The sequence below is a fragment of the Lagenorhynchus albirostris genome, chromosome 10, assembly GCF_949774975.1.
Source record: "Lagenorhynchus albirostris chromosome 10, mLagAlb1.1, whole genome shotgun sequence".
Lineage (NCBI taxonomy): Eukaryota > Metazoa > Chordata > Mammalia > Artiodactyla > Delphinidae > Lagenorhynchus > Lagenorhynchus albirostris.
The window spans coordinates 83,244,721-83,271,941 of NC_083104.1; the positions used below are offsets into that span (position 1 = coordinate 83,244,721).

Here is a 27,221-nt window from a genome sequence, read left to right on the forward strand (position 1 = left end):
CTCCACTGGATTTCATACGTTGGCTTTCTTCTGGGAAATGGAGTTTAGCGTCGTGGAGCACTCTGGGAATCGTAGTCCTATGTGTCCGCGGGGCGCGGTTTAACGCTAGCGAGCGGGTGGGGGGTGGGTGTTCTCTTCTCCCACCAGCGGAAGTGGCCGTTGAAGCCGGCTGTAGGCGTGAAAAGAGCTTGGCGAGGGGGAAAGTCCAGCTGCTTCGGCTCCCTTCACTAGGTTTGGTGATTGTCCCAGAGCTTCTGGACCCGGGATCAGAGTGCGAAAATCGCTCTAGCGGGAGGGAAGCCCAGGTATCACTATGGCAACCGCCAGCCCCTCTGGCCGCGTGACGTCACCCCTCTCTCTCTCCGCTTGAAGCGGCCTCTGCGAGAGGGAGCTGGGGAGTCCTCGAAGGGGGCTCCCCTCTCCTCCTTTAGTGTGGGACTATTCCGCCCCGATCCCTGGGAGGGCTTTGTTCTTTTGTTCCGGCCTAGGAGGAAGGACGCGAGCCGAGCCCCGCCCTGTTTGTCCACCTTCCAGCTTTTCCGCTCCGCAACAGGTGTGTCTTCTTGAGCCCGCGGGGGTGTGAACCCACAAGTGTGCACCGAGGTAACCGTCCGAGTAGGTGGGTGCCTCTGCCCAGATTCTAGGGTAGGCGCCAGGGGTCTTTTGGAATCTGGGGCCGAACCTGCGTACTCGATCTCCATTCTGTTTTTGTTCAGCGGGAGTGCCACATGCCTCTTTACTGTTCTCTCCGGGCACTTCTCTTTTCCAAGGACCTCTTGGCCACTGTGCAAAACTCTTGAGGTGTGATTTTGTGACGGTTGCCGTTGACCCCATCTTGTGTCTTTTAGGGCAGCCAGCTTCACTGTGTGTAAGGGCACAGACTCGTGCCGGACATCTGGGCTCCAGAGAGAGGACCCCACTGGAGGGACGCTGCTTGGGAAACCCTGGTGTCCAGATTTCAAGAGGAACGGGATGAGCACCTGAGATGGAAGGTAGTGGGGACGACTTGGGAGAGAGTGGGATAATGGGGGCAAAAGAACAGCCATGACATGAAGATTAAATACTTGACAGAGCTGGAAGAAGTGGAAGGAGGGAACCTTATATGACGATCGAGAAAAGAAACAATTACATCATAGGGAGAGATTCTTATTTACATTATAGGGAGAGACTTGGAGGAAGAGTTAATTCTGCTTGGCTTTGGGATTGGGGAATGAAAAGGAGTAATGATTCAGAATGTCTGTGACCCTCACATGATTTCTATTTATTAAAAATTGGAATGAATCTTACAGTCAGAAAAAATCTTGGTAATCATCTCTTCAATGTAAGAATCAGTTCTGAAATATCCTTGGCGGATGACCATCTGTTAAGCCTATGCCTGAACAATTGTGGCATTAAGCTCCATTTTGGGTGCAGACTATTCCCTTGTTGGTGTTTTCTTTTTTTAGTTCCTTATATGAGGCAGAAGTGCCTTTCCCTGTAACTTCTGTGTTGATCTTAGTTCTTAGTCCCCAAAAGCAAGAGACTGCTCTCTCTTTAACATTGCTGCCCTTCAGATATGTGAATTCAGCTGTTACAACTCCTACTCACAGATTCTTTTTCTTCTCAAAGCAAAATAGCCTCAGTTCCTTTGATGGGTCTCCATGCGATATATCTAGACCTCTTCTCTAAAAACTCTACTGCATGATAGCATGCTTCTTAAAATGCATTGCCTAAAACTAAACAGTCATTTAGATGTACTTTGAAAAATACCTTAAAGTGTGACATACTATTTCTTTTGATTTGGGTATTTCTGCTGTTTAGTATCAGATTGTATTTGCTTTTTAAAAAATCAGCGATATTATGCTGTTAGTCCTAGATCTTTTTTACATAAACTGCTGTGAACTAGATTTATGTCATCCTTGTATAATAGACTTGTTTTTTATCCTTAATGTCAGGACTTCACATTTATTATGATTGTTCACATTTTTTGGCCAAGTGTTCCAGCTTGTCAGAATAATTAATAATTAATATTAACTTGGTTATTCAGTGTTTTAACTGTTCTTTCCAACTTTATGTCACTAGCGTATTTAATGAATATTCCTTCTCTTTCTTCCTATATGTCATTCAACAGGTCAGGGTAAGGACAGAGCCCTGTGATATGTCACTGTAGACTTCTTTCTGCATTGTCATTGTCTTTACATTCTGTAGGTATGGCTATGCAGTCAGGTTTGGTTTAACCTAGCTGCTATCATACAGTCCTTTTTCTCGGATTTGTTTAATATCATTAGAAATCTTAACATTATTTATTTAGGTTTGAGCTATACCTTATATTTGTTCTCAGCTCTTTTTTCTAAAGATACAAAGAATCTCTGTTTTATTTCTCACAACTGCATGTGTATCTACAATTATCTCAAAACAAAAAGTTTGATGAAAAAATCAACTGTTTCATTCTATCACCAATGAACAATTAGAAATTGTAATAAAAATAATAATTCCATTTATAATAGCATCCAAAATATGAAACAAGAATATAAACCAACAAAAATATGCAAGATCTCTACACTGAAAGCTGCAAAATTTTGCTGAGAAGTTTTTTCCAGCTTTATTGAGATATAATTTACCCTGACATTGTGTAAGTTTAAGTTGTCCAGTGTTATGATTTGACCCACCTATATATTGCAAAATGATTACCACAATAAGGTTAGTTAACCACATTGGTTACCACACATATTTGGTGGGGTGTGTGTGTGATGAGAATGTTTAAGATTTATTCTCTTAGCAACTCGCAAGTGTATAATACCATATTGTTAACAATAATTATCATACTGTACATTAGCTCTCCAGAACTTATTTGTAACTTAAAGTTTGTACCCTTTATCCAAAATCTCCCCATTTCCCCCACCCTCCAGCCCCTGAAAACCCTCATTCTGCTCTTTGTTTCTGTGTTCGGACCTTTTAGATTCCACATATGAGATCATGCAGTATTTGTCTTCCTCTTTCTTATTTCACTTAGCATAATGCCTTCAGAGTCCATCCATGTTATCCCAAATAATCCCAAATGGTGTTTTCCCACCACCATTTGTTGAAGAGACTGTCCTTTCCCCGTTAAGTATTTTTGGTCCCTTGTCAAATATTAGTTGATCATATATAGGAGACTTTATTTCTGGGCTCTCAATTCTGTTCCATTGGTATCTGTGTCTATTTTATGACAGTACCATATTGTTTTGATTGCTGTAGCTTTATAATATAGTTTGATGCCTCCATCTTTGTTTTTCTTTGTCAGGATTGCTTTGGCTTTTAGGGATCTTTTTTGATTCCATACAAATTTTAGAATTTTTTTCTATTTCTGTGAAAAATGCCATTGGAATTTTGATAGGGATTACATTTAATCTATAGATGACTTTGAGTAGTATGGACAGTTTAACAATAGAAATTCTTCTCATCCATGAACACAGGATGTCTTTCCATTTATTTGTGCCTTCTTCAAATTCTTTCATCAATGACTTATAGTTTTCATTCCACAGATCTTTCATCTCCTTGGTGAAAGTTATTTCTAAGTCTTTTATTGTTTTTGATGCTGTTCTAAATGGGATTATTTTCTTTATTTCTTTTGCAGATATTTCCTTTTTAGTGTATAGAAACACCACTGATGAAATCAGCTCCTCCTGTCTTTACTGATTGGCTTTGGGAGAGAAATATCCTCCATCAGCAATTCTGTTAGGGATTCTGAGGCTTTCTCAGATCTTCTATGCATACATCTGCTCCATGCTTTTTGTTCCCTCTTGAGGGGGATTCTTAAGATTGTATGCCTTCTCTTAATCCTGCAAAGCCAGGCTGGGTGCTAACAGCTTCACCTTTGCTTTTCCTTGGTGGTGCTAATGCTCAGGTGCTTTTGGTAGCTTTCTCCAAATCATGCAGAGTCAGGCTGGCTTTCTGTGTGTGTTCATAGCTATCTATAAAAGCTCCTCTTGCCACCATTAGGGTGTGCACAGAGAGCTGGCCATAGGTTGTGGGGAGGGTGTATAGGAGAGGTGCATGGAGCATTGCAGTTGGGAGGATCCACAAGTGAAGCATCCCCAGTGGCTCTTTGTCAGGCTTCCTGATTGAGTCTGTGAAGTGGTTAGTAGGATCCATGTTCCTTTGATATACCCTACAAGTGCCACGACTGCTGTTCTCCCAGCTGCTCTCTTCCCCTCATTCTCTTAGGATACCTCAGTATTCTGGATGAGGTGAGAAAGAAGTGGGTATCTTTGGTGGTGTCCCATACTGCTGGGGAACCTGGGCACTCACACGCTTTCACTTTTTCCCGTGAGAGAAATCACAGGCCAAGAAGGCCGTACCTCCTTGGGGGTGATGCTGGTAAAATGAAACTGTTCCTCTTACCCTCTTCAATGCATCCATGTTGGATTTTTTGTTGTTGTTGTTCCAGTGGTGTGCTGGAACTTCTGTGCTAGACTCCTGGACTTCCACAAAGACACTCTCAACCATGGATGATTGTCTAAATCAGTGTTTTTTGTGGGGAAGATGGTAGAAAATTCTTATTCCACCATGTTGATGACATCACTTCTCCCCTTCTCAGCTCTTTGCCCCTTATATTTTTCATAAATATTCTTTTTAATTCTAACTTCCTCAGAATTAAATCAGCCCAAATGGTTTCATTTTAAGGCTTTGCCTTTTTTTTCTTTTTGGGATTTTTCACGATTGTATAGTTAGGATTAACTTTCATGAGCCTCTGTCCCTTATAGTCATGGTAATATTTGTAACACTTACTGAGCATTTACTATTGCCAGGCACTTAGTTGGTTTCTATAGCTGTTACTGTTGTTGGTTTTGTTGGTTTCTGTTACTTGGAATCAAAATCATCTTACCTAAGACATTTCTCTTTATTCTATTTTCCTAAAGTCTTGGGTACATATCTGCCTATGTACAACATTTCCTCAACTTTCCTCCAACTAACATCTTCATTTTCTTCTCAAGATTTCTTTTACAAGACAGTTTTCCATTACTGGTCAAATTAAGTCTGGAATAATAGTTCCTTTTATTACTTCCTCTACTTTCTGAGAATCGGACTTTCCCGTCAACCATTACTCTGAATAGACTTCCCCAAGAGCAAAGTTTGTTTCTGTTTTGTTTATTGATGTGTCAGTTACTACATTAAGTGCACAGATCTTAAGCGTACCAGTTGATTAATTTTTATATATTATATGCCAGTGTAACCACTACCCACACTAAGATATGAAATGTTTCTAATGCCCCAGAGGTCTCTCTTGTGTGTCTGCTCAGTCAGTAACCCTCCAGAGGTAACCACTAGTCTAAGTTTTTGTACTTAATATACAGGCACACCTCAGAGATACTGTGGGTTCAGTTCCAACCACTGCAGTAAATCAGATATTGAAATAAACTGAATCTCATGAATTTCTTGGTTTCCCAGCGCATATAAAAGTTATGTTTACACTATACTGTAGTCTATTAATTGTGCAATAGTACTATGTGTAAAAAAAAAAAGTATATACCTTAATCTAAAACTATATGTTATTGCTAAAAAATGCTAAACATCTTCTGAGCCTTCAGCAATTTATAGTAGTAGCATCAAAAATTACTGATCATAGATCACCATTACAAATATAGTAATAATAAAAAGTTTGAAATATTGCGAGAATTACCGAAATGTGACACAGAGACATGAAGTGAGCAAATGCTGTTGGAAAAATGGTGCTGATAGCCTTGCTCGACATAGGGTTGCCACAAGCCTTCAATTTGTAAAAACAAACATGGTATCTGTGAAGTGCAAATAAAGTGAAGCACAATAAAACGAGGCATGCCTGTAAATGTACTCATACAGTATGCATTCTTTTCTTAAAATATTTATTTATTTATTTATTTTTGGCTCGTTGGGTCTTCATCACTGTGCATGGGCTTTCTTTAGTTGTGGCGAGCAGAGGCTACTCTTCGTTGAGGTGCGCGGGCTTCTCATTGCGGTGGCTTCTCTTGTTGCGGCGCATGGGCATCAGTAGTTGTGGCGTGTGGGCTCTAGAACACAGGCTCAGTAGTTGTAGCCCACGGGCTTAGTTGCTCGGCGGCATGTAGAATCTTCCAGGACCAGGGCTCGAACCCGTCTCCCCTGCATTGGCAGGCGGATTCTTAACCACTGCGCCACCAGGGAAGTCCCAGTATGCCTTCTTTTGTGTTTGGCTTATTTTGCTCAGTATTGTTTATGAGATACATCCGTGTTGTTAGGTAAAGCAAGAGCTCATTCTTTTACACTGTGGGATAATATTCTATTGTATGACTATATCACAGTTTATCCATTCTGCTGAAAGACATTTGGATTGTTTCTAATCTGGGCATATTATAAATAAACCTGCTGTGAACAGTCTTGTACAAGTCTTTTGGTGGACATAACCCCTCATTTCTCTGGATATATGCGCAGGAGTGGGATTGCTGAGTCATAGGGCAGGTGTACGTATAGCTTTGGTATATACTGCCAAATGGTTTTTCTAAATGATTGGTAAATGATTACTTCCACAGCAATGTACAAAAGTTCTAATCTCTCTGTATTCTTGCCAGTAGTTAGTATTGACCATGCGTATTTAAGTTTAGACACTGTGGTAGGTAGGTAATGTAGATAAGTATATGTCGGTGTGATATGTAATTTATACTAATAGCAACGTTTCAAAGGGCATGGGAAGACTTTTGGAAAGTAATCTGATTATTAATTCGTATTTTATATGTAGCAGAGAAGGCAGCAGAAATATTTTGCCTCACTTAATGAGGAATGTAGATTGAGTTGTATGATCCATGTGACTGTAAGTATCTAGGGGCAAAATTGTGAATCTTAAAGTAATGCTTTAATTCCTAAGCCTACCCATGAGAGTACGAGGGTCCTAGTCAGCAGTTACGTTTTTTTTTTTTTTTGGATTTTGAGAAGGAAATGGCTTCTCAAATGGCAGAAATAGTTCCTGCTGTTTTCATATAGAAAAATAAGTGGATTTTGTGGATTGCTGGGAACAGCTAACTTGGACAGGATTCATTGTGGTTTCTTTTTCCTCCCCTAGATCTGTCTTCTCCAGAGTCTGCCCTTCTCCAAGGGGGACATACTTCACTCCCATCAGCTAGTTTTCAGGTAAGTTGGGATTTCCTCAAATGTCATTTCAGTCGTTAGAGTGGGATTGTGTATTCTTTTGCTGTGGGTTATGTTTAGCTGAAAACCAATGTTGGCAGTTCTTTCTGGGCTCCCATCTGCCAACCACTTTTTTCTTAGCTCTGCCTCTCCAGCTTAACTAATATATTCACCACTTAACTTCTTGCTTACGTCTTGCCATGTGCCACTGATGAGAGAGCAGAAGAAGTACAAAACTTGATACTTTACCTGAATAGACCAAATAACTGCTAAATATTAAAAAGGTGAAATGAGTACCATGGAAAACAGAGACTCAACAAAAATGTATGTGGTCTGGAGGGGTTAGGAGAGTTTCTGCAGTTCTTGCTTCTTTCCTCTGTAGCTCTCTTCCCTACAGTACTCTGTGTGAACTCTAGTCGCCTTGACTTCCCCAAACTCTCAGCATTACCTCTTCAGTTCAAGGAGTCTGCTGGGTCGCTCCTGGGTTCCCCTTCCCTGCACCCCTGCCTGGACACTCTCAAGGTAGTAAGCTGGAGCAGTTGTAGGGCTCACTGCATTTGTTTACTGATTCTTGGGGATCACTGTTCTTTGTTATCTGAGATTCAGTGCCTTGGAAACTGTTGTTTCATATGTTTTGTCTGGAATTTGTTGGTTATTTTAATGCAGGAGGGTAAATTCAGTCCTTGTTAATCCCATCTTGGCCACAGCTTGATCCTTTTGAGGTTTGGTTTTGAACTGTAAGCTTTGTTAGGGCTGACCTAGTGTAGCCTTATTCTAGGACTGTGTTTCATGGGGTCTGTGACTACACTTTAGTTCAGTGATTTGCTAGGATGACCCACCCAACCCAGCAGCATAACTCAGGGATAGGGATCATTACAACAAAGGATACAAAACGCATCAGAAGGACAAAGATATTTATAAGAATCCAAAGAAATCAGGTGCAGGCTTCCAAGTCCTCCTTGTGTGATGATCACACAGATGTACTTTCTCTAGAGCTGTTGTCCATAGAGACAGAGAAATGTCTCTACCCAGGGAAGTCTTCTTGAGTCTCACAGTCCAGAGTTCTTAAAGGGAGCTGATCACATACATCAGCGTGTACTTGCTGTTGACCAGCCATGGTGCAGACCTCAAACTAGGCACCACATGTGCATCGTAAATCTTCATGTATACTTTAAACAATGCTGACAGTCTGGTACATCCTGTCCCAGTGCTCCAGGCACACAATAACATCGTCAATCGGTGACTATATAAACATTAGTTTTCAGAGCTTGTTTAAGGTTCAGAAACATGGATCCAAGTGTCCCTGGAGATTAGCAAAGATTGGGCAAGCCGGACTTGCTGCTTTAACTCTTTCCTCACAGGCTAAACTTGTGCTGCTCCTAAAGCGCGCTGGAACTGTTTTTGGGAACTGATTGAGCGTATGTCTTCTTAACTCTGGGTTCAGTTATGTCACATTGGTAACTTGATATGGCCTGTGGAGATAGTATTTACACCAGAGTTTTGGAGCTCCTCCTCTTTGTATCTCCCTTCTCTCTAGTATCTACCCTGCAAATTCCCTGCCTCTGTAGTCCTGAGCTGCCATCTTTGTTTCCTTAGTTCAGTGAGACCGCTGTGTCTTGCTCAGTTTCTGCCTCCAGGCAGGAAACTGAAGGGTCTGTGGGGCTCATTGATTGTCTCCCTTCTCTCAGGGATCACAGTTCTGTTCTGTCTGCTGTTCAAAAATACTAAAGCACTTGTTTCAGTTTGAGTTTTACAGTTGTTTACTCTGGGAGAGCTAGTCCAGTAGCTCTGTTGTGGTTAGAAGTAGAAGTCCCAATAATTTATTTATCTATTTTGAAACAAAATTAACTCACTTGCCCAGTTTCAAATACATAATAAATAAAGAAAAAGTAGGAAGTTCCCCTGCATTGCCTCAAGAGTCCCACTAAACAGTCGCACTGATAATATTCGGTAGTGTATTCTTTTAGCTTTTTCTCTGCATTTACATACAAACTTTCCTATTCATAAAAATAAAAATGGGATAATACCATGTATGCTATTTTTAATATGATATATATTTCCTAATCAGTACATATAGAGACACTTTATTTTTAAAATGTCTACATAAGCTGCTTTAGTATGGATGTACCATGAATTCTTTAACCACTATCCTATTAATAGACATTTAAGTTTGCTTTTTTTTTCCCCTCACAATGTTGCAAGGAAATTTTTACATATGTCTTTGCACCCTGAGGTGTTTCTAAAGAATAAATTCCTACAAGCTATAAATCTGGATTGAATGATATATGTATTTAAAGTTTTGATAGATCCTGGCAGAGTGCCCCTGATAGATTGCATTAGGGCCCTGTTCCCACCGTAATACACATGAGCACTTTAAGCAGTGTTCACTAATCTGGTATCTCATTGTTTTATCATGTTTTTCTTGGAGTGGAGCATCTTTTCATGGTTTGTTAACAATGGTTTGGGTGAATTGCCTGTTTGGATTGTCGGCCTTTTTTGGTTATTGTTGTAGGTGGTTCATCTTTTCTGCTAATTAGTTGTAGCAGCTCAGAATATTGCATTTTATTTATGGTTTTCTACAGAAGTTTTACATTTTTATGTGGTTTTATGTGTCAGTCTCTCTGTCTTATAATTTTTGCCTTCCACATATCAAGCTTATAAAACTATTTTTCTGTCTTTTATTCTATTTTATTTTTGCTCTTTCTTTAAAATTCAGTCTCTAATCCAGCAGATATTTTTGTGTATGCTGTGAAGTAGGGAACTCACCTTAGTTTCTTTTCTCAAGTAGACAGCATTTGTTATGACACCATTTAGTGAATAATCCAGCTTTTTAAAACTAATCTGAAACTTGCTTAATCCCATTTAGTTCTTATAAACATGGCTATATTTTGGATTTCTCTGTTTTTCATTGAGTTTTATTCCATACTAGACCACTCTGTTCTAATTTATCTTTTCTTTCGGTATATTTTGGTATGTTACTTAGTATATTTTGAAATGTGGTAGGGTAAGTCTCCTCCTCAAATTCTTTCAAAAACATTTTTGTTTTTGCACTTACAGGTAGTAAAACATATTATTGCTGTTAATAGGTATATTCTTAATACTTGATATATCTTGGAACACAGAGATCATGATGATGATGATTATGAAGATCAATAACAACAAGAACAGTGGCCAACATTGACTGAGCACTTGTTATATTCTAGACCTTAAATTAAGCATTTAATATTGAACATTGCTTATTTAATTCTTGCAATAGTCCTATGAGTCAGGTTTTGTTTTTATATTCATTTTACGAAGGAGGAAATATCAAAATCATTTTTCAGATAGCCCAGAGCTTGCCTTACTTCTGTCAGTATTGCTAACTTTACCCCTTTCTGAGGTAAATCCTTTATGGCTAAGCAGAAATATGTTTGGTATTTCAGGAATCAGTGACCTTCAAGGATGTGATAGTGGACTTTACCCAGGAAGAATGGAAACAGCTGGATCCTGTACAGAGAGATTTATTCAGGGATGTGACATTGGAAAATTATACACATCTGGTCTCTATAGGTAAGGATGACTTCTCTGCGTTAATATCTGGGGGTGTGTAGGAGAAGGGTGCTCTTGTGCTTAGGTGAGTTTTGCCATTAAGGAACCAAAGATTCCTAAACTTTGAAAGGTTTTGAAAAGGTTTCTACTCTCTAGTAACTAGAAGGACAAACTAATAATTTTTCTGAACCCAGATCAGTTCCCAAGTTATACCACATCTGGGAATGTATAACATGGAAGCTATATGTGCTTTATATGCTTTACTCCATCTGATTTGTCCATGTATCCTTTCCTCTAAAGACAAAGTGATGAGACTGAACTCTGATACAGCACTTTTCTCTCAGTGCAGACAGGTAACTTTTTTTACCCCTATGAGCAGGACTCCAAGTTTCCAAACCTGATGTGATTTCCCAGTTAGAGCAAGGGACAGAGCCATGGATTGTGGAGCCCAGCATTCCAGTAGGTGCCCTTGGAGGTAAGTAATGGATACCTGGCACATGAGTGTTATTGACACTAACCACCAGCCTGATGAGAGGATTTTATGTCTGAAATGTAGATGTACGTCTCTTTAAAGTGGCTCCTGTGGAGAATGGGAAGGCATCTGGACTCTCTTTTTTTTTTTTTTTTGCGGTACGCGGGCCTCTCACTGTTGTGGCCCGTCCCGTTGTGGAGCACAGGTTCCGGACGCGCAGGCCCAGCAGCCATGGCTCACGGGCCCAGCCGCTCCGCGGCATGTGGGATCTCCCGGACCGGGACACGAACCCGTGTCCCCTGCATCGGCAGGGGGACTCTCAACCACTGCACCACCAGGGAAGCCCTGGACTCTCTTATGCTTTGTCAAAACAGTAAATGTCTCAACATGTATTCTAATTTTGTACTCCTTTCAAAGGAGTTATTATCCTTCTTGCTTTTTTCTAAAGGCAACTTCTTGACATGGAATCTGGATTCCTCCTTTCCCAGCCTCCTTTGGGGCCCTGGTCTCATAATTATTACCCCACTTTTCACCCTTACAGTTTTCTTTTTGGATCTACAGCCTCCACCCCCAGTACCTTCAAACAGAAATAGGTAACCTAAATTCCAAATACTTTCACTCAACACTGTTAATCTTTCTGGCCACCATCCAGTCTGCCTTCTTGCTTTCCCAACCAAACTGTGCAAAAGTGAGTTCCATACCTGTAGCCGTCATTTCTTCATCACCTGTTCCTGTCTTAATCTCATTGTGTAGCTTCTGACCCTTTCACTTATTGGACTGCCCTTGAAATTTTGAATAACTCTCTTGTAAACCATCAATTCCCAAACTGCACAGAGAGACTTCTTCAAAGATATGACCCTGAAAAAATGTACAAACTTAGTCACTCTAGGTAAGGAATATATCTCCAGATTTAATGAGGTAGGAGTAGGGGGTCCTTTTTATGGGGAGAAACCATGCATGCCATGTTCAAATTTAGCAAGTACTGGATTAGCTAAAATTTAGCAGGTTTCTTACTGGAGGACTACTCAGAATTTTTTTTTTTAATTTGTAGTTGGGAATTATGAATTTCCAACAGAGTGCATAGAATGTAACATTTCTCTCCCCCATCCTCCTAACCATGATTCCATTTTTTTTAAATATTGCACCTTTAAAGTCTTTCTTTTAAAAGATGGTTTCATGGGACTGCCCTTGCAGTCCAGTGGTTAAAACTACTCCCTTCCAATGCAGGGGGGCATGGATTTGATCCCTGGTCAGGGAACTAAGATCCCACGTGTTGTGCGGTGTGTCCAAAAAAAAAAAAAAAGATGGTTTCATGGAACACAATTTAGAAAACTAATTTTTTAAAAATAAGAACTTTATTAACTTGTGCTTATAGTTTGTTAACTTTTGGAAAGTTACACTGAGGTGGCCACTGGCCCTGGGCCTTGTCTGCGTCATTTTCCTATCCTCTTCTTTAGGCTGTCTTGGTGACTTGGCCCCTGCAAGAATTGTGATTGTATTCTGATATATATTCTGTCTTACTGGTCTATGTTGTTCTTTTACAACCTGGATGTCAGCACCTTCTATTATCTCTCCATGCACATGGGTGTCTGAATATTGTGGTCAGTGCCCTTCGACTTTGCATATAGTAAAGTGAGAATTGCTTCCTGCAGTAGGAATGGTGCTGTTCAGTCTGGCTTTCTGGAATTTTCTCCAATCCTTCATTCATTACCCCACCTCTGATATTCTGGTAACTCTTTTGGTTAGTACGTGGACAATATGACAATATGTATGATATTGGTCACAGTCTTGTTGCATGTTTATTGCTTTCAACTGGAACTCCAACTTGAGCTAGAGATCAGTCACTCCCACACTCTTTTTGCCTTTAACAGCATCCGACTCCATGGTCTCCATATCCTTTTCCCTGTGAAGTACTTCCCAGGAGCTATTTTTTATGGCTATCTGCTGTACAAGTATATCCTTAGTGTCATTTTTGTTGATGAAAACATATCCATTTCTTATACTGATTGGCTGTTCCCCAAAACTTGTGTTACATTAATTGTCTTGTCCCTGCTGGAGAAGCACTGCTGTTGTGAGGCTGCCTGCACTTCTGCATGCTGATGCATGCTGTACCATTTCCCATGGTACCAGGTATGGAGAGGATGGTAGGCAGCGCTAGGTCCCTGCCTTGCTTCTTACGTTTGCAGTGATAATGGTGGTGACAATGACTGGGCTGGCAGCACAGGAGATTCAGGGTTCTCTGGGGGTCTGCTGTACCTTCCCGTTACCAGTGGAACCAAAGAAATGCTGTTTTATTTTATTTTATTTTATTTTAAATTAATTAATTTATTAAGTTGGCTGCGTTGGGTCTCCACTGCTGCACGCGGGCTTTCTCTAGTTGCGGCGAGTGGGTGCTACTCTTCATTGTGGTGCACAGGCTTCTCATTGCGATGGCTTCTCTTGTTGTGGAGCACAGGCTCTAGGCACGTGGGCTTCAGTAGTTGTGGCACACGGGCTCAGTAGTTGTGGCTCATGGGCTCTAGAGCACAGGCTCAGTAGTTGTGGCACGTGGGCTCAGTAGTTGTGGTTCATGGGCTTAGTTGCTTCACGGCATGTGGGATCTTCCCAGACCAGGGCTAGAACCCGTGTCCCCTGCATTGGCAGGTGGATTCTTAACCACTGCGCCACCAGGGAAGTCCAAGAAATGCTGTTTTAAACACAGCCTTTTTTTCTTTACTGAATCTGTCAGAATTGACTACCCTGTCATCTTTCTTGTCTTGGCAAAAGACAAACTATCCCAGAGTAGACAGTAGAGTAGTGTAACTCTATGTCCTGATTATGTACTTTTCTGGTTCTTTTTTCTTTTTTTTTCTTTTTTTTACTGAATCTGCCAGCATTGACTACCCTGTCATCTTTCTTGTCTTGGCAAAAGACAAACTATCCCAGAGTAGACAGTAGAGTACTGTAACTCTATGTCCTGATTATGTACTTTTCTGATTCTCGTTTTCTTTTTAACAACTTTGGTTCTGTGTTTCTTATATTCTTCTGTTTGCTTGCTGAAAAACTGCTTTCTTTCATTAGTATATTTTATTCGTCCCATTACCCTAAACATCCTCAAGGATCTTCCTCCATTGCTGCTTTTTTTTCACATACATTCTTATGGCTTTAGCTATTCTTTTCCTTCTTCTTTTAAGCTGATATTTTCTGTCCTATATTTGAACATTTTAGTTATCCTCCTACTTTTGGCATCTTCCACCCCCACAAACACCATTATAGTCTAGTCTTCCATTTCTCTTCCTAATTCTCAAAATGCCTAGTGTTGAACTCGGTATCTTCCTCCACCTAAATTACTTCCTCTACTATTTACAACTTTCTCATTTCTAGCAGTGATATGACTATTTTATCCGTTTTCTAGGCTAAAAATCATGGAGCCATAGTCATGTCTTGTGTTTATCCTGTCTTGAAATCATGGTTCTTAGACTTTTTGTTGCTGTTCACTGGCAAGGAATCCCAGTTCAGACTGCCTTCTTTAGATTCAGTCCATCTCTGTCTCCTCTTATCTATCTCTGTGGTCACTTTCTAAATTTACTATCAACTTAAATGGAGTTCCCTTACTGGTTCTTAGAGATTATCTATGAAGTTGAATTAGACATTCTCTTGCTACTCTCATGTTTTATTTCTCGTTCTCCTTAGCTCTTTCCAAATTTCTCCCTAAATAATAGAGCTGTGTTTGAAAATCTTCAGAATTTGCTGAGGGCTTTATTTTTAGTTTCATTAGGTCATTCCCACAATAACACTTTTGTTGTTGTGTTTGTTTTTTTTCCCTCAATTCAGAGAATACTGACATTTTCTCTTTCAGACTGGGAGACAAGACCAGAAAATAGCATATCAGTCTCAGAGCTGGACATTTCTGAAGAAGAGCCATCTCCAGAGGCAATAGTAGAAAAGCACAAAAGGGATGATCCTTGGGGTTCCAATGTCTTAGAAACTGGGGAATCTGAAGGCAGTCCAGAAAGGCAACAGGCAAATGAACAGGCCCTGCCAAGGGAAATAAAAATAACTGACAAGACAGTACCTACTTTGAAGAGAGACCATGTAAATAATGACTTTGAAAAAAGCATCAATGTGAGTTCAGACCTTTTAACACAAAAAGAAGTATCTCCAGAAGAGACCTCTACCAAAACAAGCGTCAAACAGAATTTAAAGCTGGTTAAAAAAGAGAAATCTTGTAAGTGCAATGAATGTGGGAAAGCTTTTAGTTACTGTTCAGCTCTTATTCGCCATCAGAGAACACATACTGGAGAGAAACCCTACAAATGTAATGAATGTGAAAAAGCCTTCAGCCGGAGTGAAAACCTTATAAACCATCAAAGAATTCATACTGGAGATAAACCATATAAATGTGATCAGTGTGGAAAAGGCTTCATTGAGGGTCCTTCTCTTACTCAACATCAAAGAATTCACACTGGAGAGAAACCCTATAAGTGTGATGAATGTGGGAAAGCCTTTAGTCAGAGGACCCATCTTGTTCAGCATCAGAGAATTCACACTGGTGAGAAACCATATACTTGTAATGAGTGTGGAAAAGCCTTTAGCCAGAGAGGCCACTTTATGGAACATCAGAAAATTCATACAGGAGAAAAACCTTTTAAATGTGACGAATGTGATAAAACCTTTACCAGGAGCACACACCTTACTCAACATCAAAAAATTCATACTGGAGAGAAAACCTATAAATGTAATGAATGTGGGAAGGCTTTCAATGGACCCTCAACATTTATACGTCATCATATGATTCATACTGGTGAAAAACCATATGAATGCAATGAATGTGGGAAAGCCTTCAGTCAGCACTCAAACCTCACTCAACATCAGAAAACACATACTGGGGAGAAACCTTATGATTGCGCTGAATGTGGGAAATCCTTTAGTTACTGGTCATCCCTTGCTCAACATCTAAAAATTCATACTGGAGAAAAACCTTACAAATGCAATGAATGTGGAAAGGCCTTCAGTTATTGCTCATCCCTTACTCAGCATCGGAGAATTCACACCAGAGAAAAGCCCTTTGAATGCAATGAGTGTGGAAAGGCTTTCAGTTATCTCTCAAACCTTAATCAACATCAGAAGACTCATACCCAAGAGAAAGCTTATGAATGTAAGGAGTGTGGGAAAGCCTTTATTCGGAGTTCATCTCTTGCTAAACATGAAAGAATTCATACTGGTGAGAAACCCTATCAGTGTCACGAATGTGGGAAAACCTTCAGTTATGGCTCATCCCTTATTCAGCATAGGAAAATACATACTGGAGAAAGACCTTACAAGTGTAATGAATGTGGGCGAGCCTTCAACCAGAACATACACCTTACGCAACATAAGAGAATTCACACAGGAGCAAAGCCTTATGAGTGTGCCAAGTGTGGCAAAGCCTTTCGACATTGTTCATCTCTGGCTCAACATCAAAAAACTCACACAGAAGAAAAACCCTACCAGTGTAATAAGTGTGAAAAGGCCTTTAGCCAGAGCTCCCATCTGGCTCAGCATCAACGAATTCACACTGGAGAGAAACCCTATAAATGCAATGAATGTGACAAATCCTTTAGCCGGAGCACTCATCTGACTGAACATCAGAACACTCATACTGGAGAGAAGCCTTACAACTGTAATGAATGCAGGAAGACTTTCAGCCAGAGCACTTACCTCATTCAGCATCAGAGAATTCATTCAGGAGAGAAGCCCTTTGGATGTAATGATTGTGGAAAAGCCTTCAGATATCGTTCTGCTCTCAACAAACATCAGAGACTGCACCCTGGCATATGACTCTTCTAGGAACATCATAAACATAGGGGATGCATTTACTCTAGTTTGTCCTTTTAAGTACAGAAGAATCAGGGTGGATTGAGAAACTGCCGAAAATATTTTTATTTTTCACCGTCATGCTGTGGAATGGAAAGTACATTGGGCTGAAGTAAGCCAATTATGTTGTTAAGCAACTTTGTGACATTGGCAAATTCAGCCATTTTAAGCTTCAGTTTCCTCTGTGAAATGAGGGATTTGGAGTAGGTCATTTCAAAGGTCGTTTGGAGTTTTATATTCAGTTTTGTATATTCACAATATATTCTTGAATAGGATTATTGTACATCAACATTTTGCTATGTTGCATCTAGAATGTATGTATTTATGCATGTTTTGCCAATAGAAAACATTTATGTTTCAGTAACTAGACTGGAGATCTATCATGCTCCTGTTCTAACACATTTAAGTTCTTTAAGTAACCGGTTCCTAATAAAAAGAATTGTAAAGTACCCTCAAATTAATAATTCAGTAATATATAATGGCTTAAGTTAGTACAAGTATAAAACCTTCTTACTATTTTCTCTCCTAGTATGTTTTAACATTCTAGAAGTTTATCACAACTACATAGATCCTCTACTACAGCTTAAACCTGTGCTATTTAACCCCAGTTACATAGTGGAATCACTTAAGGAACTTTATAAAATTCTGTTGCCAAGACCCCACCCCAGTGACTGGCCAAGGGAGTGGGATCCTGGCTTCAGTTCTTTTTTTAAACTCCTAATGTGTACCCTGGAAAGAACAACTGGATTAGATTTCAGTACTCATTTCCTTCGTAGCTTCTTGTGACTCCTCCTAGAAGCTCACAGATTAGCTCTTCAGTACACATAATGTACTGAAGGGGATGTACACATAATGTAATTTTGACTGTTACCTTGTTTTGTAAATTGGTTTCTCATGAACTTTGAGAGGTAAGGTCAAATTTGTTTCCTTACCAAAGTACAGAAATTAAATGGCTGTATAAAATAATGGTCATTTTACTTGCTTTTCCTTGGCCACCTGATATCACAAGCAGATGACAGTGTGAGTGACACTTCTGAAGATGGGCAGCCCACAGCCTGCATGGCCATTTGTGGCAACCCTGGTCAAGATAACATTTGAGCCAGAAATAAATATGGGTCTAGCCATAAAGAGATGGGCCCTTATATTTTCTCTAGATACAGTCTAATTATCAGGTCTGCTCTTTTAAGAGTAACTGACAATTTCCTAGCCTGGCCTTGAGAATAGGAGCTCTGAGAACAGGAGGTAGCACAGAAGTTGATCATTATTTATATAAAAGGAGTTCAAGACTCTTCCCACAAAGGAGGTTTGGGGGAGTGCGTGCTGCAGCTTTCTTCAAGTGAAAAAAAAAAATTCAGTCATTTTTGCTTATATAAATGCCAGTGACCTGCATCAGAATTTTGTCACCTCCTTAAAGAAGATGCCAGACGGTGAAGAACAGAGTTCAGGAGATAAAGTAGCCATTTAAATCTCAGGACTTTTTTCTGTCGTAGTTTTGAAATATCTATGAAGAAATGTCATCTTGGTATTTTTTAATTTCTCAAGGCTTCCATTATGTAGAAATTTTATTGATCCCATAGCAGAGAGGTGGACACTAGCAGAGAGGAATGGATCTCAGGTTATAGGATATGCTTTGGTTGGAATCTGAGCCACTCCCACAGTATAAGGAAAAGAAGTTTGTATATCCAGGTGAAGGGTCCTCCTGTTTCAAAGGAGATCCCAAAATAGAGAACACCAGAGTCTGCCTGAAAAGGACAAAAAGACTCTTGTCCTTTTGCCACTATGATTCCTATATGAGGGAACAGAATTTATTTGGGAATTTGTCATTAACCATGGAAGATCCTACTTTGTTCCATTCATTTGATCTATTCATAGATACCGTCAGATCAAATGCAGAGCACCGAGAATGTGTGATCACTATCTGGAGGTTGCTTGTTAGTTCCGAGTTCCTTACCAGGACCTCCTGTTTTAAGATAACTCATGCAAGTTGTTACTATAGGGCCTGGCCAGCACGAGCGGTTTCGGTCAGTGGTTCCCCTAACAATATGACAAGAGGAAAGCCAAAGAAGTTTACCTCTCTCTGGATTTGTTTACATCTCAAGAGGATGGTGTGGAGAGGGGAGGGAAAGGGGGACTGATATGAATGACCTCACAGTGTGATGGAACCTGTATTCTAGACCCTGTCTTGGACACACCTCTGCCTCAGATGGGCTCAGACAGGTGCCTGGGCTATGGATGAACTCACCCTTGCACAGGGGCATTCATCTCGATCTTGGACTACTGAGAAAGCATGAAGGATCAAGGTCCAGGTCCAAAATATGTATCATTACTGAGGCCTCTGAGCAATGTAGTTCTGAGCAGATTACTTTGGGGCCAGGAGAAATCTGGAACCACAGTTCTGGGAGGCTAATGGCCCAGCATTGCCCAAGAAGACCAGGAAACAAGGAGTGGGTCTATTGGTGAAGGACAGTATTTTCAGGGGCCACTTTTTATTTGGTCCATATTTTTCTTCACTCCACCTCTAGGCAGAGTCCCAGGCAGAAACTAAGGGCCATACTCAAGCAGTTTAATTGAAGAAAATTTAGCCAAGAGAGGGAACCAGCAAAGGACAGTGGAACACTAGCGTCTAACAATTGCAGGAAAACATTACCACCCCTGAGCCTGAAAGAGCAACAGCAAAAGAAGAATGTATTCATTTCCTATGGCTGCTATAATGAATTACCACAAACTTGGTGCCTTAAAACAACAGACTTCTTTTCACAGTTCCGGAGCCCAGAAGTCTGAAATCAGTTTCACTAGGCCAAACTCAAGGTGTTGGCTGGTTCACACTCCTTCTGGAAGTTCTAGGGGAGAATGAGCTTGGTGGCTAAAGCAGTATGTGAATTTAATGAGGATGTTTTTAAATAGGAGAGACATACTAGACTTGTTTAAAGTGATAATGAAATGAGTCACTAGAAAAGGAGAGATTGAAAAGTGGAAAGAGTGTGAGAGCAAAGTTCTAAAGGAGGCAGAAAGAAATGGTGTCTCTGACAATGTTGGGATGGATAGAAGCTAAGTGGTGGGCGTGGAAAGTGTGAAGGACAGAAGGTTGTGCGTGGGGAGCAGATGGCAGGCACCTTGTAAAAGCAGAGGCGGAGGAGGACTTCTGGAACAGGAATTAAAAAGGGAAGGATAAGATTCACCGGTGGGAGAGGAAAAGCACGGGCAGCAGATGCTGCATTACCCACAAGGGCGGGGATTCCTGCCTGCCAAGACCCCAGGGTTCCAGATAAAAGGCAGAATGTTTGCTGGATGATTCATCCACGTGGACATTAATTGATTCAACAAATGTTTACTGAGCAGTTACTCTGTCATGATGTCACTCAGAATGAAATGAGACGTGAAATACAGCAGAAAACTATAAGCCAGATAACAAAGTCATGTACATAGGAGATCAGGAGGACACTAAGATGCAGGAGAGCATGAAGGTAAAAGGAGTGTTCTGTAAAGAGTTGAGACTTACTTTACTTTCAGATGTACTGTGGAAAAACTAGTCAGAAGATGGGTCCCAGGAAAAGGAATCAGTCAGCATCACAGAGATGACAATGGAAGTGAAAATTCTTCATTTGGGCAGTGGTCAAATGAAGACTTGAACATGAGGTTGGAAGGAATTAGCTGGCCACACTGCTCCAAGAGGAATGCTGGTATACATTAAAAAAAAAAAATTATTACAGAAAATTTCAAATAGACACAAAATAGAAAAGTGAACTTCAGTGTATTCTTCACCCAGATTAAACAATAATCAACATTTGCCAGTCTTGTTTAGCAATCCCTCCCTGACTCCCCTTTTATTTATTCCTGGAATATTTTAAAGTTAGACCCAGACATCATTTGTCTCGTCAGTATGTATCTTTTAGCCAGTAGGACTTTTTCTTCCTTTTAAACATAACCATAATATCATTATCACAACTAATAAAATTAACAGTAATTTTTAAAGTTGTTTTGACAACAGCAGACTGAAGCATTTGTTAGGGGTTCTAAATAAAATCACTGGTGTTTAGGAAGCCTGAAAAGAAATGCTTATACAGGGACAGGATTAGTTCTTTGACAGTACCATTAAAAATTATTTTGGAAAATATTAACATGGGGAAAGTTCAAGATGAATGTATATAGTAAATCCTTTGTTACGTATAAACTATAACTTTTTGTTATGTATAAACGTGTACACACAATCCATCTCCATATCTAGCATATGCAGATACACAGATATAAGAAGAAGAAAAAAAGTCTGAAAGAACATTTACTAATATGTCCAGGGATTATCTGAGTTATGGGACCAGTATTTATTTTTTGCTTTTCATCCCTTTATGCTTTTCAGCGTGTGTGCCTGTGTGTGTGTGTGTGTGTCAGGGTGAGGGGTTGGGCGGCAGGGAGAATGTTGAGGAAGGATCGTGGCCTCTTCAACGGAGCTGAATTAATATTTAGCGAAGAAAGTGACTCATCTTCAATCTCACAGTCCACAAATCAGAAAAGCGGATTAATACATAGTAGGCACGGAAAACACATGTTAAATGAATAAAATCTAACGGAAAAGGGTGGAAGCTTCACTCTGATTTATCAATTTTTTAGAAAAAGAAGTGACAGAGATTCAGGCTAGGAGACCATCCAGAAACGAGGCCCAGTGGTATCGCCACATCACGTTGCGTGGCACCGCCCACCCCGCCAGCCTTTAGAATCTTCAGCAGAAAGTCGATGACGTCACATAAGGTTTTCAGTGAGGGTGGGAATTGGTCCTAAGACTTCTGGGAAATGGAGTCTGGGCGCTGTGACGACTGCGAGTCTCCGCGGTTTCTGGGAATTGTAGTTCTCAGATGTAGGATCAGCTCTTTGGCCGATCTTGCTTCAGAGCGCCCCCGGGGAAGCGGGAAGATGGCGTCTGGGGTGGTCGCGGGACCCCATCCGGTGGTTCTAGGAGTGGCCATCGCAGCCTCGATGAGGGGAACTGGAGCACACAACGGTCACCATAAAATTCCGGGAGCACAGCCAAAGCGCAGAGCTCTGAGGCTCTTACCCCCGCGGTGGTCTTCGCACTCACGCGCCTCCTTCCCTACCCGGGTTCCCGAGGAATGGCCTAGGCGTCCGGACGTGCGAGGACAGGGACGGCACCTGGCCTCCGCGGGAGCCACCTGCAGGGCTCGCAGAAGAGGGCCCACGCTGAGCGCTTAGATGTGGGCTCCGTGCAAGGACGGAGATTATTTTGAAGACATTGTTCAGTGTGAGCCGAGTCACAGTGCTTTTGGCTGCATTGGAAAACCCTCTGTTTCTCCTTAGAATAAAGCTCCCCACTCCAGATCGCTCTTATCTTCTGACCCGATTTCCCCACCAGAAATCCCAAAAGTTTTTGGTTCCAAATCGACTTTAAAGATGCAAGTTAATCATATCAGGCGTTCAGCTTTTTAATGTTTTGTATTCATGGCTAACTACTGAGTGTGTATCAGAAATTCCTCCCTTCATACCCTAGGTAGCTTACAGGAAAGTTAACAACAGCAATTAAGGAAGTGCTGGTCTCTCTTCTTCCTTGCCCGTATCTAGTCACCAGTTTCATAGGATCCTTACTTTATACTGTCTCCTCATCTGACCACTGCTCTGTTCCACAATACCACTATTCTAATACTTCAGCTTCTCACCTAGTTTCTGCGTGCTGTCTCTCTCATTTCCAAACCACCTTGTCTCCTCTACCAAATTAATCTTCTCCCCAAAACCAAATTTTTATTACCATGATCAAAAACCTCCTGTAATTCCCTCATTGCCTAAATGATTAAATCCACACACAAGCTAGTACTCAGGGCAGCCACTGTCTAGTTATCCAATTCCAAATAAACTTTCTTATTTTTATTTCACTGAACTCCCTGCCATAGACAGTCCATTTCATCTATTGGAACAAACAGAGCATTTTCCTACCTCTATACCTTTACTTACACAGTTCTTTCTTTCCCAGATCTTGCCAGGGCCCAGCTTAAGAGATCCAGTAGTGGGGTCAAATCCTGATCCTTGGGTAAGCTATTTAACACGTGTAAATTTCAGTTTCTTCATCCCATAATGTGGTAAGTTGAGACTCAAAAAGAGCTTTTCTTCTGGCACCCAGTAATTACTTGATTATCTCTACCCTCTGCTCCTTCTAACCCCACTCCACCCCAAGAAGAATCTTTATATTTGCCTTTCTGAGACTTCTACTATGAACTAAATATTTATTCACTGGAAAACATACTATATGCTAGGTGTTGTAGAGAACACATAATTTAATTTTAATTTTTTGTTATCAAGCACATTGTGTAATTACATGAAGGCCAGTGGAGAAATTCATCTTAACTCTATTAGGCTTTCCTTGAAGAATGGACATTTTCTCCCCTTCCAAATACAATGTAAGCAAATGACCATCTCACTTTCATACCTGAATAACTATCTGGCATACCATAATTTGTCATGATCTTGATTTTCTAGGCATTTTCTTCTTTAATACCGATTTGTATTTTTTCAGTTTTGTATTTTATCATATCTTGTAAGCCGCCTTGAGTCATTTTTGACACACAATAGAGTTATAATAAAATAGATGACAATTGTCTGTGATGGCAGAAGAAATATCTTCTTACTTATTTGACTGTGATCCTAGTTTTCCATTCTGTGGAGTTACAGACCCTTTAGGGATGAAATGAAAGACTACAGGCAGATATGAAGGAATAGAATCATAACAATTAGCATTTATTGAACACTTACTATATGTCAGGCACTGTTTTCATCACTTTATATGAATAAACCCACATACTCCTTAAAACAGTCTCATGAAGTGGAAAGCCAAGAGGTCAGCATCCCAGGAGCTCTGAAGGAGAGTCAGTCCCAAGGCTTAATGTATATAATTCAAGGTAGGACAAAAAGGACAAAAATATTTATGAGGTAATCTCACCATTCAAAAGAGTAAAGTGACTGCATTATTAAATTAAACCCTCCTGATTTAGATTAAAACTACAACCCAGGCCTGCATTGTACTATGTATTAGATGGGGCTTCTAAGAGATTTAAGACAATTTCTAACTTCAAAAAAGTTCATGGAAAAAAGCACCTGACAGAACCAGAGAACAGAATAAGAAAGTATGTAATACAGGAGAATAAGGAAAACCATCACTGTAAAGGACTTCTAAGGGGGGGGGGTGGTGCTGAAATTATCACAGAGGAGGCAGGACCTGACCAGGGCCTTTTATAAAGTATGGATAGATTTCTGGAGATACAGGGAGGAAAGCAGGGCATGTAAAATGGTGCCATGGAATAGTTTGAAGCGGAGCCAAGTGTGAAGAGAAAGGGTGTCATAGAGACAAAGGACAGGGCTGCCCAGTTGTACAGGGGAGTAATGGAAAATAAGTAAATAGATCCAGCTGTGCAAGGTCTTCAAGTTAAAGTACTTTGAACTTTTTCCTTGGGACAATGGGAAACTGTGGATTCTTTCTGAACCAAGTGGTAGTTTAGTCAGGCAGCTATATAAAGACAGGGAGACAAGAGCAGCAACAATGTGTTTACTCTGGTAATCTAGGCCCAAACTACTGAGGACTTGGCAGCAGCAGTAGGAATAGAGAGAAAGAAATCAACTATCAAGACGTTTCAAATAAATCCTAGCAGACTGATTACCCAGGATAGATAAAGAGGAATCAGTAAGCAATAATTTTGGGGCATTTAGTGACTGCTCAGAACTGTGTGATGTTTTATAGGGATCTAAAACAAGATTTCTGTTTTCAAGAAGCTTACAATCTAATTGAATAACATGAAGTACCATAAGCCAATAAAATGAAATTATTCTGGTCCAACTCTTGCCCAAGTCACAGAGCTGATCATTGTTAATCAAAGAAGTGCTGGGAGGTAGGAAAAGTGTGGATCAGCACAGAATAATGGATCCCAGAAGCTCACGTTTTAAGGCATAGGAGTGGCCAAAATTACCAGTTCTGCAAATGTCAAGTAGGAAGAGGACTGAGAAAAAGGCACTGAGTTTGTCTTTGACAGATCAACTTAACAAGGCTGGTGAGAGTCAGAACCAGATGGTATATGTTTCATGAAGTCTGTAAACAAAAGAAACGTTTTTAAAATAGGACAGCAATTTTTTAAAAGATAATGGAGGAACTAAGAGTTTTAGGACCTTCTTGGTAAGGATAAGATAAAATAACACTGGGATTAGTTAGGCACATTAGAACTATGGGCTATACTTTGAGGAAACTATGCTATAGCAAAAAAGGTAAGGGAGGAAGGAAGAGAAAAATTTGTCCATATAATTCGAGACTGAATTTTTTATCCCCAAACTGGTGGGAATTTTTTGTCCTAATCTGAAGCCAGCTCCTTCTCTTCTGCCACTGGAGCCAGCAAGCATGAAAATACACACACATGGGATTTCCTCTTTTAAGTGAAGGAGCTGATGTGGTTGGGAAAGAGAGGGTTCACTAGTTGTTCAGGGATCCAAGCTCCATGGAATAGATAAGGTGAGGAACTGCAAGGTGTTAGGTAGCTGTATATTCTAAGATTGGAGCCCTCCAGAATATTAGAGTGAATATGTTAGGTTTAAAATTCATCCCCTTGTTGGACTGATCACTCATTTGAGCATTTAGTTTACAAAAAGGAAGGAAGGCTAACTTGAAACTGGCTTAGAGCTAGCTAGTAGGAAGGAAAATTCAAACAAGTATATATGTTTGTTTTCAGCTGTGGGAGGTTATGCTGTGTGCTCTTGTGCTAACATTAAGGAAAGCACAGATATTACTCTTTAGTGTGAAGTTGCTGATGTCTGATGAGAGATGAACTCTGACTGAAGGCTTTTCCACAGTTATTACACTTATAAGGCTTCTCTCCGGTATGAGTTCTCTGGTGAATAATAAGGGAGGAGCTCCGACTGAAACCCTTTCCACACTCTCTACACTCGTGGGGCTTTTCTCCAGTGTGTATTCTCTCATGTTCAACAAGGGATGAGCTCCGACTGAATACCTTCCCACAGTCACTGCATTCATAGGGGTTCTCCCCAGTGTGTGTTCTCTGATGTTCAATAAGAGATGAGATCCAACTGAAAGCTTTTCCACATTCACTGCATTCATAGGGATTCTCTCCAGTGTGTATTCGTTGATGCTGAATTATGGTTGAATGGTCACTGAAGGCTTTCCCACATTCATTACATTTGTAAGGTTTTTCTTGAGTATGAGTTCGCTGATGCTGACTAAGGTTAGTGCTTCGGCTAAAGGCTTTTCCACATTCACTACATTCATATGGTTTTTCTCCAGTATGGATCCTCTGATGTAGACTAAGGTGTGTACTCCGGCTAAAAGCTTTTCCACATTCACTGCATTCATAAGGTTTCTCTCCAGTGTGAGTTCTTTGATGTTCAATAAGGTGTGTACTTCGGCTAAAAGTTTTACCACATTCATTGCATACAAAAGGCTTTTCTCCACCATGAATTCTACTGTGGACAATAAGGTCTGATTGGTAACTAAAGGCTTTACCACATTCATTGCATTTACAAGGTTTCCTTTGCGGAAAAAGTTTTTGGTGTTTAATTAAGCCTGAATTATCTTTGGAGTTTTTCCTAGATATGGGGGACATAGCTCCCTTTGGAATTTTCTGCCGTGTATTAAGCTTTGAGCTTAGACTAAATTCACTGGATTCAGGGCCTCTCTCCCTAGTAAAAATTTCCTTGAGGGTCATTGACACTTTTCTGATTGCTGTTTTCTCAAAAGAAGATTTCTTTTGTGGAGGACATTTTGTCTGCCTTGATAACTGGCCCTCACTTTTACAGGCTTCTTCATTCATAGGACGTTGGGCAGTATTCCTTCAGAGACTTTCCATTGCTGATCCTGGAAACTCTAGTTCTTCAGAAATAGCCTGATTGGTGTTGATGCTTTAGTTCAGTTCAAATATCCCTATCTGAAAGACATTTAAAGTGCAAATGTCACCTGTGTCTAGTGTGGAGAGCAAGGAAAATAAACCAACAGGAAAAAAAGACAACTAATTTGCAATTCATGCACACTAGCAACTTTATATGGGCAGAAACTTAAAAGGGACAATGAAAGAGAAGTGAACAAGGCCAGAAGTGATAACAGAGTTTTCACAGTGGATGCACAGAGACATCAAGAAATACAGGTAGGGGCTTGGTTAAATGCTGAGCCCCCAAAATGGACATGAGCAGATATACCAACTGATAAGCAGAGAACAGGGGATTAGAAAGTACAATGAGCTATTAGCTATTGTAGCCAATTAGTTATGGTAAATGAGAGACAGGAAAGGGATGAGAAAAG

General features: G+C 40.4%; 2 protein-coding genes across 4 annotated transcripts; one reads left to right on the plus strand and one right to left on the minus strand.

Moving 5' to 3' along the window:
• The first annotated feature begins 159 nt into the window (after window positions 1–159).
• On the plus strand, window positions 160–17,882 carry ZNF184 (zinc finger protein 184). Of its 3 annotated transcripts, XM_060163447.1 has the most exons (7): window positions 160–305; window positions 489–553; window positions 849–992; window positions 7,034–7,101; window positions 10,521–10,647; window positions 11,006–11,101; window positions 14,937–17,882. In XM_060163447.1, exons 3-7 carry the CDS (start codon window positions 986–988, stop codon window positions 16,895–16,897), a joined length of 2,259 nt encoding a protein of 752 aa, XP_060019430.1. In that variant the 5' UTR covers window positions 160–305; window positions 489–553; window positions 849–985; the 3' UTR covers window positions 16,898–17,882. The 3 variants fall into 3 exon arrangements, with proteins under 3 accessions (XP_060019430.1, XP_060019429.1, XP_060019427.1); XM_060163446.1 differs by having other exon boundaries at window positions 160–603; XM_060163444.1 differs by having other exon boundaries at window positions 160–553.
• Window positions 17,883–25,695: 7,813 nt separating this feature from the next.
• On the minus strand, window positions 25,696–26,772 carry ZNF391 (zinc finger protein 391). The gene is given in 1 exon segment (XM_060163467.1): window positions 25,696–26,772. A coding segment is annotated over 1 exon segment (1,077 nt).
• Between the last annotated feature and the right edge of the window lie 449 nt (window positions 26,773–27,221).